Here is a 23,279-nt window from a genome sequence, read left to right on the forward strand (position 1 = left end):
TCAAGTGGAACTCAGGCCTCCTATATGCCTTACGCCCATACCACCCCTGCCCAGAGTTCTCAAGAAGATCAGGAATGATCGGACCAAAGTCATTCTTGTGGCTCCGGACTGGGCACGGAGAGTCTGGTATCCCAAGCTTCTCCAACTGAGCGTTTTTCCTCTGATCAGGCTGCCCCTTAGGGAGGATCTCCTCCCGAACCTGTCAACTCTAAGTCTTTTTGCGTGGAGATGGAGCGGCAACAGTTGACAGCATTCAACCTTACTTCCGAATTCTAATATCATTTTGGCAGGCAGGCGTCCCTTTGCCAAGTCTGTGTACGCTTGCCGATGGCACAAGTTTGTAATGTACAAAAAAGTCTGTTGACTGTCTTTCTGCTTCACTGTCTATTTTACTTGTTATTTTAACCCTTGCCTAGCAGGGCTCTGCTCTGGGCACTCTAAAAGGGTACCTTAATGCCCTGTCTGCCTTTCTGCGGCAGCCAAACCAACCCTCTTTATTTAAATCTCCCATTGTATATAGATTTCTCAAAGGCCTTGTACATATGTTTCGACCTCCACCTTTCATCATGCCTCAGTGTGACTTTAATTTGGTTGTCACCTTTCTAATGTGTGCTCCATTTGAACCACCGCACAACTACCCCCTTCCGCTGCTTACCATCAAGACAGCCATTTTAGTTGCAATGACACCCACCAGAAGGGTGAGCGAATTTCAGGCTTTGTCAATGAAGCCTCCTTCCCTGACAAGTTGGTGCTTCGCACTAGAGCCTCTTTCCTACTGAAAGTGGCAACACCCTTCCATGTGGGGCAGCCTGTCACCTTGCCCACTTTCTCTGCTCTTCCGCACATCCCTCTAAGGAAAAGGAGCAACTCCACCATCTGGATCCAAAAAAAGCGTTGCCGTTCTACCCTGACTGTACTTAAGAATTCCAAGTGGGCGACCAACTCTTCGTGGGAGCTTAAAGGTTGTGTGGTGCAGAAGAGGACTCACTCGCAATGAGTCATCCTCTGCATCAAGATTTGCTATGCTCTGGCGAAGAAGCAGCCTTCTGAAAGCTTAAGAGCTCATTCCACCAGAGCTAAGGCTGCTACCATGGCTTTTGCAGTGTGAATTTCTAATTCTCAACATGATCAGGCAGCAACATGGACATCGCTGCACACGTTTACCAAACAGTACCGCCTGGACAGTCAGCAGCCTTTTTTGCTGCTCTGTCCTGCAGGACTTTCTCGTCTAAACTTGTCCAAGTCCCTCCTCTGGTGATGGTATTGCTTGGGTGTTCATTGAAAGGTAAGGAATCTGCGGCTAGATGTCTCTATCAGATAAACAAGTTACTTATCTTTGTTAACACCTTATCTGGTAGAGACATGATCTAGCTGCATTTTCCTTACCGATTTATCCTCCCTCCCTTTAGGATACGGACTGATCTCTTTCAGGGCCTTGGTAGCTCAACAACACACCAATGTTGGTGCAGTTCCTGGCTCCATGCTCCTGGCATGGAAAGTCGTGAAAAGTAACTGACTTCAGTGCGCTGATGTGGTGTCATATAGGTGGCGCGGACCTCACTAAGATGCAGACGACGTCACACTGGGCCGGCATACACCACCTACTGGCACGCAGGGGTATTGCTTGCAGAAAAATGTTCTGGATCCAGTCTGATATCTGGGAAATTCAAAGTTAAGGAACTGTGGCTAGATCATGTCTCTACCAGATAAGGCGTTACTGAAGGTAAGTAGCTTGTCCTTTGAGGTCAGTAGTTCACGAATATTACCTATAAAGTGAGATTTTCATAAGTAATTTTATGGTTTAACACTTTTATTCCATTTTCCGTATTTGCGACTGACAGCATTCACTAATCACATGACTATAAAATAAAGGGATTTCATTGGGCAAGACACTTCATTATTGTAGAAATTAAATCTCAACCCCCCCCCCCCCAAGTTTTATTTTCTGCGAACAGTGTTCGGTTTGGAAGTATTTCTTACAGCACCTGCTATTTCCAATATTAGGAAACTATTTTGCACTTTTTTGGTAATAATGTAACAAAAAAAAACGCATCTGGTGGTAGTGGAGAACAGGAGCCACACCCTGAGGAGCACAACTCACCTGACGAGGACCTGCCAGTGAAGCTGCAGTCCGTTGCCTGGGAATTTTTGACAATTCTCTCTGGAGAAAAGACAGCAGGGAAGCATGTGAAGTGTTCATACTGCGAGAAATCTCTGTCAATGGGTGCATCTAAAAGCATACATCCGCAGCACGGCAAGTATGTTGACTCATCTGCAAAGCTACCATAACAAGCACTTGACCAAGGCCCAGAAAGAGCGCTCTGAACAAGATGCATCAACTTTAGGTACAACACCCATTAAGCCAGGGGAGCCTATTCCTAAAGAAGTTGGGCAGCTTCTCCCAGAAAAGTCTTTGGAGCTCCGAAAAATAGGCACATTTTGTATGGACTGTGAAAAAGAGACAACAGTGAGGGGAACAATCAGTTGCCCCAGTTCTAGAGGCAGCTAAGAACCACAAGTGTTTTTTCCCATTAAATTGCTCTTGTGACCCTAGTTTTGACTTTTTTCTGTTTTGTCCAGTTGCCATTTTATTTTAAGAAAAAAGTTTTAAAAAACTAAAAAGTTGAAATAAAAATAAAAGGTTCTCATTAGAACCACGTTCCTTGATTTAAAAGATAAACCGTGTGTGTGTGTATGAGAGAGTATTTGTTTGTTAGTGAGTGGGTGCATGAGTAAGTGGATGTGTGAGCGGATGTGTGGGTGAGTGAGTGGGTGTAACAGTGGCTGTATGGGTCAGTGAGTGGGTGTTTATTGTCTGTATGGCTGAGTAGGTTGGTCATTAACTCACTGAGTGAGTCAGTGTGTCAGTGGCTGTATGGGTCTGTGAGTCAGTGAGTTGGTGCCTAAATAGATGACTTAGTGGCTGTGTCAGTGATTGTATGGGTGAGTGAGTAGCTGGGTAAGTAGCTCTATTGTTGAGTGGGTGAGTATGTGTGACTATGGGTGAGTGAGTGTGACTATGGGTGAGTGAGTTCATGTGTTAGCAGCTATGGGTGTGTGTGGGTGTGAGTGACTATAGGTTTGTGACTGGGTGTGAGTTGTTGTATAGGTCCCTGAATAGCTGTATTAATAGCTGGATGGGTGAGTATGCGGATGTGTTAGTGGCTGTATAACTGAGTTAGTGGGTGTGTCAGTGACTGTAGGGGCGAGTGAGTGCATATGTCGTTGACTGGATGGGTTTGTCAATCACTGGGTGAGTGGGTGTGTGACAGGATGTATGGTTGAGTGTGTGTGTGAGTAGTTGTGTGTGTGCCAGTGACTGTATAGGTGTGTGAGTGGCTGTATAGGTGAGTGAGTGGCTGTGTTAGTAGCTGTATGAGTGAGTGTTTGTGTGTCTGTCTCCATGGCTGAGTGAGTGGGTCTGTCAACTATATGGATGAGTAAGTGGCTGTATGGGTCTGTGAGTGGGTGTGTGAGTGGCTGTATGGGTGAGTGAGTGCATGAGTTGATGCCCGTTTTTATCCTTTGCCAATAAAATGGCCTCTGGCAGCAGTGAAGATCACTTGCCACACCCTGTTAAACACAGTCCTTTGGAGGAGAAAATCCTAGCAAACCAGTGCATGGCAGTTTTCCACCATCCCCTCCAGGCAAAACAGAGTGGTGGCACAGCATGTCAATTGCTCTGTGTAATTCAAGACCCTCTTCAAGGGTATGTCACATTTGTGTGGCACTAAATGTATGTTGACACAACCAAAGATGTATAACTCCAACCACTGTTGAAAAAGAACATAAATATAAAGCTGGTATATTTACAAAATTTCAGAAAAAAACCATACACATTGCCTATGCTGTAATAGTATATCACCTTATAGTACAGCATTTCATATGCACCAACTCCCCCAGCTCTCGCTTTCATCCATTCTGTTCTAGTCTCTTCCTCACATACTCGCAACCACCCTCTGTTTCCCCCTCATTCTTTTTCCCCTGCCCCATTCTTCTCTAACCATCCCTTTCTCGCTGTTACTCACACACTTCACTCTAAACCATCTTTCACACACATCCTGCTCCAGTATCATGCTCTCTCCTGTCATGCATTATCCCCGACCCTTTACAGCAACTGCTTCCCTGTTTTTTTTTTTATTCCTTTTTCGATTGGTGTCATTTATTCTCCATCTACCCTCCCTCGTAACCTATTTCCCATTTTCGACTTCTCCAGCGCCGCGAGGCACACGAATGGCAATAACTCAATGCAAATATGATCACTCCACTGAAAGCTTGTTTTTGTGCCAGATGGGACAGTAAAATAGCAGTGCTGCTGGTAGAAAACCATCCAGGTGGCAACCCCTAGGTAGGAGAGGCACAGATAACCTATTATATAATAAAGTGCATTTGTTGCTTGGTGACATAGGTTTCAGGCCAGCAGCCCACTTGGTGAATACAATTCTGAGCAGGAAACTCCTACATAGAAAAGGTTTCTTTCTAGCTCGAGACTCTACACGGGGAAATCTTTCCCCAAACTGCCATGTACAGCAGATGGTAGGGCCGGAAGCCATTTTGTCAGGGGCACTGGAATTATGTACCAGGGGAGTGTCAAATTATGTGGTAGGGTTGAACGAAGTGTGTGGCAAGAAAAGACAACATGTTTAGCATAGTGCAGCACATTTGATAGTATTACACCTTAGTTTGTCATGTGTACACATGGCAATACTGTATGGGCAAAGATTTCTCCTCATTAGTAGCAGTTTAACACCAAATACAGAAACAAGCAACTGAAAAATGCTCAGCTAACCTTTGCAATGGGCCTTTGCCATGAACACATTTCAAAACGTTTTGATTAGCTTTTGATCTGTTCGAGCTAGAAACGTATTTTTATTGTGAAAATCTGAGGATTATGCAAGGGATGATGGCTTGTGTGGCAAAAGTGGCAAATCCATAATTATGTGAAACTATGCAGCATGTTATCATTCCAGTGGCCTCGCCCCTTAGCTTATACGCTATTTACCTGCAATAAGGCTATGCCTTCTAGCTGAAGGAAGAGGAGATAGAGAGCACTGATAAGGTTGTTCAATTGTTCACAAGTATGTTCTCTAGCTTTCACATTCTAAATGGTTTCTGCACTGAGCTGCTAATGCTGCAAGTCCAAGTCAGGAAAATACAACCTGCCATTAAATAAAACTGTAGAGGGTGGGACAGTTACTGAATGTAGATTGTTATACATTTATTCAGATTAAACAATTGAGTGTGTAAAATGCTTTATTAGTAAAAATGCATGTGATGCAAGAAACTTTCACTGCAGTAATATTGGTGTTTTTAAAGGTTATATGGACCCTGGGTACTGCATGGAACAGTAATAAACATTGAAGCATGCAGTGTGCGGCTGCAAACGAACCCCTGGCACATCTACTTCCCAAAATGACTGTATAGTGCATGTGCACATATTGAGAGAAGAGAGGTGTAGGTTGGAGGGACTTCACATTTTTGTTGCCTTTTCTGATATGTCACCATGCACCTTGGCTTATCGTTTTGTGTGCCTATAATCTGTAACACTATTAAGCTACTAAAAAAGTTTGAAGCCATGGAAAGTGGAGGGGGTGATGGGCCTGTCAGAGGGCATTCAACGATAAGTTAAACTGTTTAGGTTTTACATGCTAATATTTGGGGAAAAGCTCAGAGATTGAGGAAGACAATGGGATAATATAATTTTCCCACTGACTTTCAATGAAGCTGAAGCCACCATAAGCACAGGGAGATGTGGCCTTGTGGCTATTGTTGCTGACATTGCAAATGCAGAAACAGGCTAAAATCCCTGTCTTGGGTCAACATCCTGTGATTTTATGCAAATCGCCTTTAATCCAACTGTAAAATTAGATTAAATTAATTCTGATGCATTGATGCGGATGAGACACTCAACAACTGCCTGCTACTCAGTCTTTAAAGAATTCCATACATGTTTATTTGATAACCTAAATATTCATTTTATGAAAATGGAGTAAATTGCAAAAAGCATTAGAATGCGTAGATGTGATATTCTAAATGAGAGCTGAGATCAGTCTTTTTGGGCCAACAGAATATCTTCTTGCTCCAGCCTCTGCATTTCACGTAAAGCCAGAAGTGATCGCCCTTTCATACCCTAACCTCCTCTACTCTTAACTCCTACGGGTAGTTTTTTTGCGAAGCAGCATCACCCCCAGAACAGGAACTTGGCTGCAGAAAAGTCCTTTCCGCATTATTGGGTGACGTTAGTTTTGTCTATCTTCTGAGAGATGCCTCTTAGCAAAAGAACAGTTCAGGCAGCTGCACAATTGCTGCTTTGTCTGTGTTTCCAATGGTTCTCCCACTGAAGGGTGATACTTTATTCACTTTTTTGTGTTTTGGGGGCTTGATCTGTGCAGGTGTTAGTCTAGTCTTTTTGAGGCCCTTGAACTGTTTATCTAGTGCTTCCTAACAAAGTAAACCTGGCTGACAGCAGACTACCAAGCATGGGAGGCATGAAGCACCAGGCAGAGACGAGACATTTTTGATTTGGCTGTTGCAAAACATGCTCTGATGTGAAACTTATCTGTCATTTTGCACCTGACTGACCAGAGTAAATCCTATATGTTGTATATAATACAAGTCCTCATTTGGCTGCTGGTGCGAGCATTCTAGTTTGTGATGTAAATTATATTAGAACAAGTGCCTTAAAAGTAGATCAAAATGCACGTTTTAACACTGAATTTCAAGCCGATCTTAAGAGTGTCAAATGCCACTGATTGTAGCTTGCAATACTATGCTTGCTTGCATCCGGAGTTGTTGCATGTCTTTGGTACACATAACCTTGCCTGCATTGCACAGACACATTGCATTGCCACACACAGGAGGCAAATAATTGCACCCGAGTATAGGTTAATGGTGCCACCACTGTCAGTCTCCCACAGCCGGGGTAGAGAGGTCTTCGGACACTCTGTGGATGCACTGTGTATACCCCCACAACCTTAGAGCCTAGCTCTAGGGTTTCAAACAGTGTAGATAAGGAGAACCTCGGTATACATGCATGATTGTTATGCTATCCGAGGTAGAGATCAAGAAAATCTACAGCAACCTTTCAGTGACTTGCCAAAAGATCAACAAAGGTCATTAAAATGTATCATTCAATTGCATTCATCACCAGCTGTTTAAATTGCGCAAAGTAAAGTCTCTTCTTGTATAGTGTAATGCTAGAGTTCAGTTGCCGTACCTTGGGAGGTTTATGGTGGCTACCAAGTATTGGTCAGACTCCACTACTGCCTCTTGTGTGTTATAAAGAAATTACACCTACGAGATTCACTTGGGCATATCTTCTTTAACATCCATTTGTCACACCATCGAATTTGCGGCAACAATCTCTTCCAGCTTCTGAGGCAATTGACTGCTCTAGATGCTCTACCACATTCCATTTAACAGTAACGCGCAAAGTGATATACTAAGGTTCCAAACAAAACCTAGTTAGCACACCATAACATTTTGCTCCAGGTGGACTTGTAGAGCTGGTGTGACCAACACCCAAAGGCTCCGTTCTTCCTCATTAGAAGACAACCACTCTGGATCTCTTACCTTTTCCCTCCAAGCATGCTCCATTTACTACCTACAACATTGGTTGTCCCTCTCCGGTCTCCATCAGGCACCTGGTTACAAATTAAACGCAGCCCACAGCATGCTTATAGATATGCAAGACTATGCCTTGTGTGAAAAGTATCTGCACTCTGAAAACTTGGTCTCTTCATGCAACTGCCACTTATATTCTTTTTTGTGTTGTGGTGACTGCCAAGGAGTTCTGCGTTTGTCATAATATGCTTATAGTAAGTTCCCTTTTCCCCTTCAGTAGTAATTGTTCCTCCAAGCCAGCCCCAGTTCAGGACTTGGTAATGAGACTACAGTGAAGGTGTGGTTTTAAGGGCAATACCTTGCGTTAGATCTATCAAACTTAGGATGGTGTTCCTCAAAACCTTTTGCCTTCCTACTTTATTTTTGCTGATCTTATTTTTGCTGGCCTTAGGACTCTGCACACTTTACTGTGCTAACCAGTTATAAAGTGCATGTGCTTACTCCTTAAAATATGGTTTCATTGGCTTATACCCAGTCCGGATATATAATTTACTTGCAAGACCCCAGTAAAGTGTCCCTACATGTGCCCAGGGCATTTAAATTAAATGTTACTAGTAAACCTGCTGCACAGATTATGCCACCCACTCAAGGAGCCCTTTAAATCTGGCTCGGGCCTGCCATTGCAGCCTGTGTGTGCAGTTTGAAAAAACTGCCATTTTGACCTGGAAGAAAAGCTTTTTCTCCGGCCCAAACTTTCCTCTTTAATACATATTTCACCCTGAGGGTATCCCTGGACAGCCCAGAGGGCTGAGCACACAAGGTGTATTTAAAACGTTAGCCATTTTACATGTCCTGGTAGTGAAAACTCTTAAATTTGCTTTTCACAACTGCAAGACTACCTTTCCAATGACTAACATTGGAGTTACCTTATTACATTTAATAAGCTGTAATTTCCAAATGGGAGCAGGTAACCAGTTCATAAATCCTAACTCTGAGTGAAATTGGATTTTTAAGTGCAGTTTTGAAAATGTCTCTTTTAGAAAGTTGCCATTTTCCTACCTTTAGACATTTAGTGCCGTCAAACTGTTGCTGGGTCACATGATTAGGTGTAGCCGACAGTTGACTTTTGTGTGTTCCTCTGAGACAACCACACACAATAGCCACACACCGGGATATCGACGCATGACCTCATACCGCAGTCTCGCCCCATCTTGGAACAGACGCATCTTCGGTTGTGCAACGGATCCTCGCAATGCTCTGCAAACCAGGATTTAATGTACTATGTTAGGGGGCCTAACTGGATCCCTGTAACTGGCCCGCACATCATCTGGGGTCAGCCTGAACTTGTGACTTTGTCCTCGTCCGGTGTGACCAGATACTAACAGTTGGCACTTCATGGCTTTTGGTGCTGTTTTCTCTAAAACCTTTAAAATGGAATATCTCCGGTTATACTATTTTTGTTGTTTTGGTCTTGTTTTGCTAATTAAACATTACTCAGTCAGTCTAAACTTGTGCAGGATGTTTTTTGTGGTGTGGTTTTCCCTCTGTTTGAAGTGTTGCACAAATACTTTAAACATTGCCTGTTAAGTTGAGCCTGGCTCCGAGGGTTGTGCATAGGTTAATTTAGGGTTTGCTTGTGAGTTCACCCTGAGAAGAGTTGCAATTGCTACTTGAGAAGGGTTTCACCCCCCCTCAACAAGTAACCTAATTTCCTACACCTTGTTTAAACAAAACACAGAGGGGGCGTGGTCTCGCCGGGCAATGGCGTGAGACGTGCGCTGCTTCTGCTCCGGGCCGCCGCGGGGGTCATCTGCATTTTTCAAGCGGTTCTCCTGCAGCGATCGGGTCCGGACCAACACCTGCGTGCGGCTGAAGGCAGGGGGCTCCTGACGAGGGGCTTAGAGGCGACCTGAGATGGCGGAAGGCTCGGGGCTCTGTGACGGCGGAGTGCCGGAGATCGCGGTCCCGCCCGCCATCTTGCATTTCGCCTGCTCCCGGCAACCAGCGCCTGATATCTGAGGCGGGGGCGAGAGCGGAGGCCCAGTGGATCCGGCGGAGTTCGTCGGGGTTGACCCCCGTTGCTTTGGAGCTGCCCTGTGGTGTCGCGGGCCCTGGACTGACTGGGGCATCGGTCCTGGGGTCCCTGCGGACGGAGTTGCGGAGTGGTGGCCGCCATCTTCCCCCCCCCCGGCCTGGCCTTCCCGCCTGCCGGGCTGCTGAGGGCGCTGATCGGAGAGGCGGCGGACAGTGGCGCGACAGCTGGGCCCACGACGACGGCGGCTGCGGAGGTGAGGCGGGGCCCGAGGCCCGTGAGGAGACCCGGGCTGTGGGACACGGACGACGCTGCTTCACCGGAGCAACGGGGCGCTGCGGGGGAGAACCTGACCGCCATTTGCTGTGACAGGAGCGGCTGAGGCTGGGCGGCAGGGTAGACCCCTGAAGAGAACTCGGCGGAGGGGCGGGCCTGGACCGCTGGGGGCCCCCGCAGGTCTGCCGGTGATTGTTGGGGCCTTACCTGGAGGTCGGTTGTCTTGCTTGCCTTGCCCCCGGTGGTTGGCGGTGCGGGGCAGGACGGAGTGGAAAGCCCCGGGAGCCGCGGCGCCCCTGACCCCCTGAGACGGCCTGCTGCTGGCGGTGTGACGGTCCTGGGAGCCCCTCGGTGGGGTGAATAGTGGCCCTGTGGTGGGCGGCTGGAGTCTGGGGGCTGGCTGAGAGCCTGCTTTGGACCTCGAGTTGGTGGAGACCAGTGCCCTGGAACTCCGGCCTGCGGCTCTTGCGGCTGAACGCGGGGCGGCCCCGGGGGCCACTGGAGGCCTGCTTCGCTCTTGTTGAGACCATTGGTCGGCACCGGGGATCGGAGGAGCGACCTGCGGCTGACTACTCTACCACGCTGGCCCTCGTGGGCTGATCCGCGGGGGCAGGAGCCCGGGGAGACCCGGCGACGGAGACCCGCAGAGACACCAGCTTGTGCACAGTGAGTTGTTCCTTGGAGGGGATTGCGGGCCCTCGTCCTTTTGATCACCTTGCTTACACTGGGGTCTTGCGCGGGGGCTTTGTGCCCACAGGCGAGAAGGCTGGAGTCTGTGGAACACTGTGGGGCCCTAGACTGGACTGAACTGGGAGTTGGGGCATCGGTACGGCCTAGGGGGTCCAGTGGCTGACCGGACGTGGGGCACTGCGGAGACCCCGCCGACCCAGGGGCACGCGGTGGGGGCCTGTGGAGGGGTCCCGGAGGGAGAGAAGTTGCCGGACCGGTGCGTCTAGACCTTGGTTCATCTCGGCGCGCTCAGCGGGCATAGCCTGCCCGGAGTCTTGGCCTCACTGAAAACGACTGGCAGACTTGCAGCATGACGCGCACGAAGTCCGGGAAGGAGCCCCCGGCGACCTCCAAGGATGCCTCGGTTGCTGACCTATGGGGAAAGTCCGGAGCGGCTTCGTCGGGAGGGGGTGCCGCCGCGGAGCCGGTCACCCAGTCATTCATGGCGCTCTTCATGCAGGAACTCAAGACGGAGATTGGGTCTCTTCGCACTGAAGTCCAGGCCTGCGTCAAGGATCTCCGGAAGGAGGTGGGAGACCTGGGAGATCGCGTGGACGACATGGAGAAGACCCTGGATGCCCGCACGGAAGACCAGGAACACCTCTGGCAGCGACTGGCGACCTTGGAGGAACAGCACGTTGAGCTCCAGATCAAACAGGAGGATTTGGAAAATAGAGGGCGCCGCAACAACATTCGCATCAGGGGTGTTCCGATTGGGGCTGAAGGGGACGATATAATGACATTTGTGGCGGATTTGCTCCAGGAGATTCGTGGGGATGATGACGCTTCGCCGCCAGCCTTGGATCGGGCGCATAGGGTCTCGGGGCCGCCTGGGAGACCTGGACTCATCCCTGACATCCTGACGAGGGTCCACTTCTTTGTAGAGAAGGAAGCGATCCTCAAAGCTGCCAGAGACAAACCTGACATCCTGTATAAAGGCATGCAAGTTCAGCTGTTCCAGGACCTGGCCTCCACAACCCTCCGGCGCCGCAGGGACTTTCAGCCCGTTACGGACAAACTGCGGGAGCTACACATCCGCTACCAGTGGGGCCACCCCTTCGCTCTCATCTTCCAGTGGGAGTCCAAGCGCCGAGTGCTCCGCTCCTACCGGGAGGCGGCCCAACTACTCCAGATCCCAGACTCCCCATCAGCTAGCCCGACACGGCGCTCTGCGAAGGCTCGCGGGGCACCTCTGAAGCCGCAGTGGTCCATGGTGCGCCATTCACGGCACCCTTCTTCTCCGGATGGCAGCAGATCGTCACGAGATAAGCAGGACATTATCAAACATATCAAATCTCTAGAGGGCGGCTCGCCACCGACGGGCTCTCAGATCCTGCCCCCTGAGTGAGATCCCCTGGGGTGGTCGCCTCCCCGGGCTGCAGGCGCTCTTCCGGGGAGTGCTCTCGATCTTCTGGGCCGGTGGCTGCTTTGGTGGCTCCACTTTTCCTGCTTCTGGCGCCCCGCCGGGGCGATGCGATTGGACCTGCTTCTTGCTATACCTCGCATACCTACAGGAGAGGCGGTGGCCCGGAGCGGGCTCTTGGTGCTGTGATTTCTTGGCTGAGCGATGACAAACCCCCACGCCTATCCATGGGAGAGTGACATCTCTGGGACAGCCTGTGCCACGCGGCCTGGCTACTCCCTAGACTGGAATAGGACACGTTGGCCATGTTGGCCGGTTCAGGACTCATGTGGTTTTCCTTTGTTTTTCCCTTTCCTTCTTCTTCCCCACCTTTGGTGCCTCTTCTGATGGGGGGGGGGGGGGGGGGAGTGCTGGCATGTGTGGGTGTGGGAGGGTCAATGCAAGCTGGGGGGACTTGGGACTATGGCTAGTGAGCCGTGCTGGAAGGTCCTTTCCCTTAATGTGAAGGGGCTCAACTCGCCCAGCAAGCGTCGCCAAGTGTGGCGGTACCTCCTGCTTCAGAACCCTGACATAATTCTCCTCCAGGAGACTCACCTCCTTAAGGCAGATGTGACCCGCATGGCACACCCTCGATATCCTAGGCAGTTCTGGGCCTCAGCGACCACTAAAACGGCGGGGGTGGCTATTCTATGCCGGGCGGGAATTGAACCGGGGGCGTCTAAGGTGCTTAGAGACAGCGAGGGTAGGTTCTTGAAGGTTGAGGTCAAGAGGGGTCATCGCATGCTCACCTTATGTAATCTCTACGCTCCCAATCAGGGTCAGGACCTTTTTTTATGCCGGCTGATCAGGGACCATCTAGACCCGGTCACTACGGACCTCATAGTTGGGGGTGACTTCAACTTGGTGTGGGATGCGGAGATGGATCGCTGTGGGGGGGCCTTCCACGGGGTGGGGGCTATGTCTGCGGCAGTGAAGAGTTCCCTCAGCGCCCTCAACTTAGTAGACGTCTGGCGCTACCACTCCCCAGGCTTGCGCGACTACACATACTATTCACATGCGTACCGCTCTTACTCCCGGATAGACCTGATACTTGTCTCTCACTCCCTGCTCAAAGACACTATTTTGGCGACGCACTCCAGCATATCCATTTCGGATCACGCCCACGTGGAGCTGAGTTTCCACAAACGTAGCAATGGCCCCCCGCATTCGTGTCGCTGGAGGTTCCCGGAACACATACTCAGGGAACCGGTGGCCAAGGAGGAAATACAGGAGGCTATTTTAGCCTACTTTGCTTCCAATGATCTCCCGGAGACTCCCCTCCCCCTCCTGTGGGACGCCTTCAAGGCTACTATTCGGGGTACCCTCACTGCTATCGCAGCCGCGAGAGCCCGGGAGGCTCGCCTCTACGAGCACAAACTCGAACGGGAGGTCAGACTGCTTGAGAGAATGGACCACGAACGCCCGTTGATGGCACACAAGCGCAGGTTGGCTGTCCTTCGAGGCCAGCTTCGAGCCCACAGAACGAACAAGGCAGAGCGGGCCTTACTGGCACTTAAGCAGCGTTACTATACAGGGGGCGACAAGGTGGGTGCCGTGCTGGCGCGACGCCTGCGCACGCGGGCGGCCAAGGCCCACATCGCGAAACTGCAAAGGGCGGATGGATCCTGGGCCATTTCGGAGTCGACTAAGCTCCAGTTGTTTCACGGCTTCTACGCAACTCTCTACGCTGCCGACCCTCCCGCGCCGGAATTTATTGCCTCTACCATGGAGGCCTGTGCCTGGGAACCGCTAAGTGAGCGCCAGTCGGGACTTCTTGAGGTCCCCATCATTTCAGAGGAAATGGCGGGCACTCTGCGTGATCTCCCGCTGGGGAAAGCGCCTGGTCCAGATGGGCTACCGGTATCCTTCTATCGCGCCTTCTGGCCACAACTGCAACCTTACCTTCTGCGTCTCTTCAACTCGTTCGACGAGTTGACTGGCCCGTCGACTGATATGGCAATGGCGGAAATAGCTCTCATCCCGAAACCCGGGAAGGATCATACCCTTTGCTCCTCTTACCGGCCCATCGCGTTGCTAAACACAGATCTTAAGCTGTATACTAAACTCTTGGCTAAACGGCTTAGTGTCCACATGCCCAATCTTGTCGAGCCGGACCAGGTGGGGTTCATCCAGCACCATCAAGGGGCGGACAATGTACGCCGAATAGCACACATCGTCGGGAAAGCCAAACATTGGGGGATACCGGCGTGCCTGCTCTCGCTTGACGCAGAGAAAGCGTTCGACCGGGTAGACTGGCGGTTCCTCCGCGCGGTGCTCCAGAGGGTGGGCCTGGGCCCGAAGGTGGTGGCGCGCATTATGGCTCCCTATCTTTCGCCGGTAGCTAGGGTGCGCGTAAACGGTCAGCTCACGCCGGCCTTCTCCATCTGTAGAGGTACCCGACAGGGCTGCCCCCTGTCCCCACTACTGTTCGCTTTTGTGGTGGAGCCCCTCGCCATCATGGTACGCCGGTCCCCCGACATAAGGGGTATCTCCCTCCGGGGGGTGGAGCATAAAATCGCCCTCTTCGCGGACGACCTCCTCCTTACCCTATCGGACCCGCCGCGCTCCCTGCCAGCGACCCACTTGCTGCTCCAGGACTTTGAACGGGCGTCCGGGCTCAAAATCAATCATGCGAAATCATGGGCCCTCAATATCACGATCCCGGATGGAGATCTGCTGGCGCTCCGGACCTCCACCCCCTATCAGTGGGCGACCCACTCGGTGCGCTATCTCGGCCTCAACCTGACTCCGGACCTGGCCACCTGGACGAAGGCCAATTGGCAAGAGTATAAGTGTTCGGTTCAGACGGACCTGCGCGCGTGGAGAGCCTTGCCACTCTCTTGGCTCGGCAGACTCAACACGGTGAAAATGTCTATCTTGCCAAAGATCCTGTACCTCTTCCAAACCCTGCCGACGCCGATCCCGGAACACCAGATCCAGGGACTCCAACGGGAGCTAGTGGCGTTTATCTGGGGTGGGAAGAAACCGCGCTTTTCCAACACAATCTTGATGCTCCCCCGAGACAGGGGTGGCCTAGCGTGCCCGAATCTCCTTGAGTACTATTGGGCGTTCCATCTCCGATTTGTCTTGGAATGGGGGGCGTGGGAGAGTGAGAAGGTGTGGTTTCACATGGATCGGGCTGTCACCTGCCGTCCTCTGTGGGATCATGCCTGGCTCCCTCAAGGGGCGCGTCATCGCAGCGCGTATATGGCTGTCTCCACCAGAACAGTCCTTGAGATCTGGGACAAGGTGGCAGTTCGGAGGGGTCTCACTTCCTTTCCATCCCCGCACACCCCCCATCACGCACAACCCGCAGTTTCCGCCAGCCTGCCATCCGCCCTTTTTTGCCAATTGGACGGACACTGGCTGCAGAACGATGGGGAACCTCTTCACAGGGGGTAGTTTTAAGTCCTTTGCGCAATGCAAGCAAGAATTTGGGATCTCGGAGAATGACAAATTTCAATACATTCAGCTTCGCCACTGGATCCAGGGCTCCTCCCTGACACAGGCAGCCGTACGACCTTTCACACCGTTCGAACAGCTAGCGCGCACATTCGGCACATACAAGGGACTGATCTCACGTATCTACGGGGTATTGCAGCACGCGCAGCGACCTGTTCCGCATCTATACCAATCGAAATGGCAGTCCGCCTCTGGCTCGGGTGTCGCTCCTTCTCAATGGGCGAGGCTGTGGAGAGATATCCCTAAAATTCTGCGTAGCATTCCGCAACAAGAGTCGGCCTATAAGGTGATGACTCAATGGTATTACACCCCGGTTCGGCTTCAGAAGATGTTCCCTGCGACGTCTCCCCTTTGCTGGCGCTGTACTCAGGCGCCAGGAGACTTCATTCACATTTGGTGGACCTGCCCCCTGATAGCTACTTTCTGGAAAGAGATCCTCAGTCATATCAAACGGGTCCTGGGGTACCCCCTGCCTGTGGATCCGCTGGTTGTGGTCCTGGGCCTCCGGCCGGAGACTACGAGAGCCATGACGGGGCGTGATCGGCACCTTAGCCTCCACATGCTCTGCGCCGCCAAACAGACGGTGGCACTATATTGGAAAAAGGCGGAGACGCCCTCCATCAACGTATGGTTTACTCGCCTGTGGCATGTGGTGGCGATGGAGCTGCTCACGGCCCGGCTTCAGTTCCGAGATACTCAATTTAGGAAACTCTGGGCGCCCCTGGTGGACCACCTGGGGCGGTTGGAACATGCCCGTATGAAGCCGCCACGGCTGCGGGCCCTGAGGTTCTTCGACGATGTTGTATGCCCGGTGGATCCGGGAGATCATTGGGGGTTGTCGGGTGGTGGGCAGGGAGAGCCGGCCGCCGCCCTTCAACCCACTGGCGAGGAGACTTCGCCTCTACTAAGCCGGGACGCCGCGGCACCCACTGTTTAGGGGGTAATGTAGCGGATGCTTTTGGCTTTCCCCGCGCCTAGGAAGTTTCCCCCCCCCCCCTCACCCCCCCTGGTACCCTCCCTATTTCCCCTTTTTGTCCCAGTTTCCCCCCTGGTTAGTTGACTGTATTGTGGGCACTCCTGCTCTCAAGGATGGCCCCGGGGGCCCTGCGCACCACTCTATCGCGGTCAAATCTGAAACGCCCTATGGTCGGCTTATTGCGGGCGGGCCTCGTCTAATAGCGGTTGAGCCGCCCCTTACCGGATAGGCCCCTTTTGAGAGATACTGCGCTCCCATCGCGCTAGACCCCCCGCCACTGCATGCTGGAGGTGTGACCATGAGCGGCTGGAAGAGAAGTGGGAAGGGTGGGACACCCTTCCGGGTGAACACTTGTTTAGATGTTGCCTCTCTTCAGGGGGCGGGGGTGGCGGCGCACTTACAGTAACTATCTGCCAGGCATAGGAGGCATTAAGGGGTTTCCACTCTCGGTATCCTGCAACAGGCCGATCCTCTAACGGGGCATGTAGTCATTTTCTGAGCCTGCTGCTGACCTACGGCAACCCTGCGACTGCCCGTCTCTGCTGATATACCCTGGAGATGTCACTGGGTAGGAAGATTTGGGGCCGAGGGACCTTGAACATGATAGCCCTGCACCTCCAGCTATACCTGGGTCGTGGCATATCTTCTCGATTGGTTGGGCCTTCGCCCTTTGTTGCTTGAATGTGGTAGCTGCCGGCCCCTGTGGTTGTAGGCGAACCAGCTGTGTACCGCTACAGGAGTGCTCCTTTAAACTCAATAAAAAGTTGTATGTAAAAAAAAAAAAAAAAAACACAGAAATGACGGGATAAAAAGTAAGCAACTATTTCTTGGTAAAATATATATAACTTTATTTATCCACCCTGTGTCCTATTAGTGTTTCATAGACAACCTAAACTTGGTCCATAGTCTTACTATGTGGTCCTGGACATTTATTGTTCTGAACTTCATCACTGACAAGCCAGGTATCCCCAGGTGGTTTGAATCGCGATACTAAAATATGTGGTTGAGTATTGCAGTCATAGATAACAGATTATATCTTCAGAAATAATTTCAAATTTTCAAGTTTGCATTTTGCGGAAGGTATTAATTTGAATGTTCTTTCTCTATGTTAATCTGCTTTATTTTAATTTGCATTCAGTTAGGGTTTGTTTCTCCCGTTCACTGCTGATTTATGCTATTGATCTATAAAACCATCAGTCTTTGGATAATCAGCGACTGTATCCGTATATATCGGTGTTGCCTAATCCTTACTTGCGTCTGCTGCTATTAAAATTTTGGGTTGCATTTATCCTTTGGTTTGTATTTTGACCGAAATGTTGTACCTTTTTAGACACTGAAAATAAGTGTACATGTGGTATATGGTCCAAAATTTTAATGTTCATTGATTACTGGATTTTCTGCATTTTTCAGAGTTGCATGTCAGATTTTTAAACCTCTTTTTAAAATAACATTTACCATCGTAATAAGGCGCTCTCTGTACATTTGAACATTAACTTTTTAGATGTGACGTGCTCTGGCAACAAATTGTGGATAGGAATGTTCATGATTTTTGTGATTGTTTATCTATTTATCTACGTGTCAGTAGTACGCTTGCTGTTGTGCAATGTTAGAGGTGGTTTTTAAATCTTCAGTCCGGTAGGATGACCGTTTTAATGAGGTTTTCCACATTTTCATCAGGGTGTTCCTGAGTTGATCTTTTGAGGTTTTAAAGAATGCGTTATACAGAATGTAGAAGGTTGGGGCCATTGGAATTTAACATTGTATACGGAGTGTATTTATTGTTTTATAGACAAATGTCTAAATAATGAACTTGTTCTGTCTCCCATTCACTCGCATCTAAGCGTAGTATTTATGTGAAAAAAGAGCATACTGAAAGTAGAATGTGGTTTCTCTCACACAGAAATTAAAGAAATGTTTAAAAAATGTTTTTAATAGGATTCTCTTTTTTATCTTTTTAGGTTGAATACTGCTCAACTGGCAAAATCAGAGCCTCCATTTTGCAACATTACGTGGAGTATATATCACCTAACGGGAGACTACTCGTCTTCGGCAGAGTTTTATGTTTCTGTTGCAGTCCTCGCATTCCTTTACTGCATTGGTGCACTTGTCCTTTATCTTGGCTACATGCACTCTTATAGAGAGTCAAGAAAATTACCAATGATTGTAAGTAATATCACAATGTAAAATGAAAGACTTTTATTTTTATTTTTTTTGTAATCACACAGCTAGTGGATAATGACCGATTTATTTCTCGCTGATACCAGGCAGCTTCTCTTAATGAATTACCATTTGGTTGTGTTTGTTACCATTTGCCTAAACCAACATGTATCATGCTGCTTTGTGTTAAACTAAAGAATTTGTGTAATTTTCCGATTTCAGTTAAGCATTCTTGATATTCATGTATGTGGTTTCACAGGTTTTAGTCCTGAACTTTGTTACAATAGCTCATGTTCCTGGGCTCTGCCACCAAAGATAAATAATTACGCACCCTGAGCAGGATTTCCAAAGTATTAGGGATGCACTGATACCAAATGAGTCCGTCCGTCTCCCCCGCCCCCCCCGCCCCCCCCCTCCCATGGGGTCCTTCTTATATTCACGAGCTTTAAATATTAATAGCCACAAAGCAGTACTCAATTTTGGAAGTCAAAGAAGAGTTCATACTGGCCAATTGTTATTACAGGTAAGTGAACTTCCCTTTTTTCCCCCCATGAAGAATAGTGTACGGTTTGGTAGGGCACAATCATGCCAAAAGAATCGCACATTACAAAAGGAAAAGTAGTCCGTGACAGAAAATGCTTGCTGCCCCCTTCATTCGCCAAAAATGTTGGTAGGTAAAGGGGCAGCAAGCTGTAATGTTAAAGTAGTAAGTGTGTGGACTGATCATATTGACAGGTTCATATGAATTCAGATGTTTAAAGGTAGGGGGCTGGAAACAGTAGGAGAACAACAAACAAATACTTGATAAGCTCCTTTATGTAATGCTCCACTACATGTAAACTTGTTGAGATGTTGAAAGTTATATAGATGTTAGTCTTGATGCTTTCGCAACTTGATGAGCTTTCGCTCAGTAAATCTTTCCTGGTCATACTCCTACAACATCTCGAAGTGCTGCTCCATGCTAAACCCTCTTCCAGTTTCGTGGTATTGCCACCAAAACATGCCTTGCATAACTACTGGTTTAGTTCCTTTATTCCCCTACAAACGTTTTCACATCTTTTCTTTCTCTTGAAATGATTGGGCATAGCTTTGGAAGCTCAATGATTCTCGGCTTAGAATTTTCCTCCCTCCTTATGGTGGCTTTGTTGCTTCCTTTTTCTCTTGCCCCTCTATGCTATTCCCAAAGTAATTCAACTGAATTCAGACTATGGCATTCATTTTGAAGCCTGCCTTCCAAAGCTCACTTATTTCCATAACATTTTTTTATCTGTTTTATTTTGTGTTATGTTGTGCAGGGTGGTGCATTATCACCCTGGAGGATATCCTCGCGCTGAGCAGGTGTGAGCCTTGCCAACCCTAATGACTAGTGGAACTACTGGAATGCCAGGTCTTCAGTTTCTTGCAAAGAAATGAATATGAGGATCTTGTGTGAAGTGGCAGGTCACTCCATACTTTAGGAGGGATGCAGCAGGCTTGACTGCTGGATCTGGTTCTCCATGTGCATGGGGTCTGTGCGAATAGGAGACTGGATGAGCAGAGGTGTCTGGAGAGTTTATGAAAGCAGATCAAACCTAACTCCAATAAAGGCAATCCTGATTTGTGGGAGTGAGGACCTATGGAATTGTACCTTCTGGCCTGAAAAATTTGGAAAATGTTGTTGCACTTTTAAGATGGCTTAAGATCTGCCATTTAAACTGGATGGTGACCTTACCCTGATACGTCATGTTTCAGGTGTTTATATTTCTTCTTTTTCTCCCCATCTTATACCCCTTCCTTGTTTGGATGAATATCATTGCATTGCATTGCTGCTAATTTAATCAAGACTGAAATTTGTTACACCTGTTTTCTTCTTCTTGCAAATTATTTTTTCATTCCTTGCACTTCCAAACTGTTTAAGCTAGGATTGTTTTAAATACTGCATTGTGCACCATTTACTATATGGATCTGCACTCTTCGTTTAATGGACAGACCTCTGGCCTATGCGCTCTTTTACACATTAAAATCTTCTGATTAGGGATCCTTGAGAACCTCTTTTTTTTCTATCTGCAGGATTAGGAAGCCATATCTTTACAGTGCTGCTTCCCAAATCCAACATGGTGAGCAAAAGAACGATGGATTGTGACGCTACCCTCAGCAATTGCCAGTGGTTACATAAATTACAAGCATTCCTTTCATCGCCTTTTGTGTGTTTGATGTACTGTCCAAAGTGGCAGGGTATGCCCAGACATAGGACCCATGCTCACTGCGTCACTGGAACCAAGCTGTACCCAGCTGATAAGCCGATAATTAAGGCGAAACTGGTACCATGTTGCTTGTGTTCTGCTTCGGTGAGGACTTGACCTGTCTGTTCGGGCTCGACTGTTGCCATAAGGAGCAGGCATATAGCTGGGTCTAAACTGAAGTGGCATGGCGAGCGTGGCATGTTACCCCAGCAATTGCCAGTGGTTAGACAAACTGCAAGCATACCTCTCATCCTCTTTTGTGTGTTTAATATATTGCTTTCTACAACAACCTATGTTCTTGGACTGTTGGAAAGAAACCTTTTTTATGTATTTCTTTAGAAAAGTATTTTTTTTCTTGGTGCTGAAGTTTTTAGTGATGAAGGAATAACAAATTCTCTAGTTGTTCAACAAAATGTTCCTTTAAGTACAGTTATAGCCTTCTAAAAATAGGTGCTGAATTTAAGGATATTCTTCAAGATGGCACCGGATAATCCTGTGCAAAAGAATTTTAGACCAATCATTGTTGTTCCATAATCTGCTTGATTCCACTGGGTTCACTGACCAGCACATGTACCTGATTCAATAATACACAGACAAAGCTCAACTCTTTGTGTGGCTTTTGAAGGAGTTTAGTTTGTAATGTATTCTTGATTAGTTTTGTTATTGCTAAGGGCATTGTTTTTTTATTATTATGTAGTTGCTTTATATGCCATATTTATACTTTGTTTCTACTTTTATTTGCTACCTGGTGCTTAAGGATGTAAACATTTCAGGTAAGTCTTAAGCAGTTAAAATAATATAATTGTTTAATAAAGGTCTTTAACTCAGAATTTGGAATACCAGTTGATTAGATTAGCATATTGACTATATCAATGCAAGTTGTACTATTGGTACTCCTCCTTTCTTACAAACTAAAAGTGAACTTGCACAGTTCGAAAATCAATTTGGATGTATAAATCTTTCTACAAATTCTCCTTCCTGCGCCCAGATTTTACCTCTCCTTTGGAATATTCCCTGACCCCAGCCACGACTGCATGCGCAGAACATGACGCCACTGGCTTATCAAAGGTGCCCACCTGTGCACTGTCAGTTCCTGTTTTCCCATCCCTCCTGGGTGTGGTCCGGAACGTGTTGTACTTCACTGACAAATGTTTTCTCAGCTATGAGAGCAACTATGTTAAATATCTCTTCGAAAGATTTCAGAGATTAATCCCTGCCCTAAATGATGCAAGTGAATGCTTTTACCGGATCCTCACAACATTTGCATACAGTGTCTTGAGTCTGATCAAGACTCCAAGGTGTGTGATTCATATTCACTGATACACCTGAAGACTTTCAAGAAAGTGTTGAGACCAAGCTGCTCCTGTCCAAAGCCCTGATGGATACGCCAGGACAGACCACTTCTCCTACGGGTAAGCCTCCTGTGAGAGAATAATCTCACAAAGATCTTCCCACAAAAAGCACCGTAGGAAGGAAAAGCCCTCTTTTTCCATAAGCAAACTGTCCATTACTGTGTCCTTTCATAGTCACAGCGCCATTCCCTGACACAGGGCTCTTCCTCGTCCTCGAAGCAGATTGTGGAGGTACAAAAAATTCAGCTGGAATTTCTCATTCCTCTCACTCAGGCCATGTTGAAGAGCTTTATGAAGTATCTCGTACCTGCTGGGCGACTCCCAAAGGGTGAAAAAGCTCCTTCGTGCTTGATGACTGCTCCGACCCTAACACATCTACTCTGAGCTTCCACAGGCTTCCGTGCTAAAGAAGAAGTTCCTGCACAGAACTGATTTCGGTACCATGTTTGATATTCGGGTGGACAAGAGAAAGTCAGAACTTGCTTTCGAAAAGTCTTTTACAAGTGCCCACACATTTGCCTAAATGTGGGAGATCTCCGACATAGCCATGGATGGTCAGGACTATGAGCTCAAGGAGGATGATGATTGAGAGGCGATAATCTGCTTCGTCCTTTTTACTCGGATGTCAGTCTTTACCTTCACTTACAAAATGTAATTGGCAAGACATCTCAACAAACGTGGACATTCATTACTCCTCTGGTGCTATGGCAGCGAAAATATTCTCCTTTACCACAGACCTGCATAAAGCTGCAGACTCTTAATTTGGCTTTACCCTTTGAGATGCCTTGGACTAATAGTTTGCCAGAAATGTTAGAACATACTTCTTCGTTTACAGAGCATTTGGTCCCATTTAACGAGTTATTGTTGAAACCTGTCTTGGCTGTTTGGGAGAAACCCTTTTTCTACTCCGCATTGCACAGACCAATTGCCAGACATCTTAGGCTAGCTGTGGGTGACCTCCAATTCTATTTCACACATCAATCGCTTGAGAGCTTAGTGATTCAGACTTCATCTTCTTAACCAAACCCCATTGCTTTCCTATGGCCCCTCCAGACAGTATCAAAAAATAAAACTGGATGACGTGGGCCAGAAGGTTTTAGTATCAGAC

At 48.3% G+C, this 23,279-nt stretch overlaps 1 protein-coding gene across 1 annotated transcript in view; it reads left to right on the forward strand.

The window, feature by feature from the left end:
• Window positions 1-23,279, forward strand: part of SYPL1 (synaptophysin like 1) — a 255,826-nt gene that overhangs the window by 158,893 nt on the left and 73,654 nt on the right. The window contains exon 4 of the mRNA XM_085654139.1: window positions 18,399-18,603. Coding sequence (XP_085510265.1) covers window positions 18,399-18,603 — 205 coding nt within the window. The remainder of the gene's footprint in view (window positions 1-18,398; window positions 18,604-23,279) is intronic.

This window comes from Triturus cristatus, chromosome 4_1 (genome assembly GCF_964204655.1).
Source record: "Triturus cristatus chromosome 4_1, aTriCri1.1, whole genome shotgun sequence".
Taxonomy (NCBI): domain Eukaryota; kingdom Metazoa; phylum Chordata; class Amphibia; order Caudata; family Salamandridae; genus Triturus; species Triturus cristatus.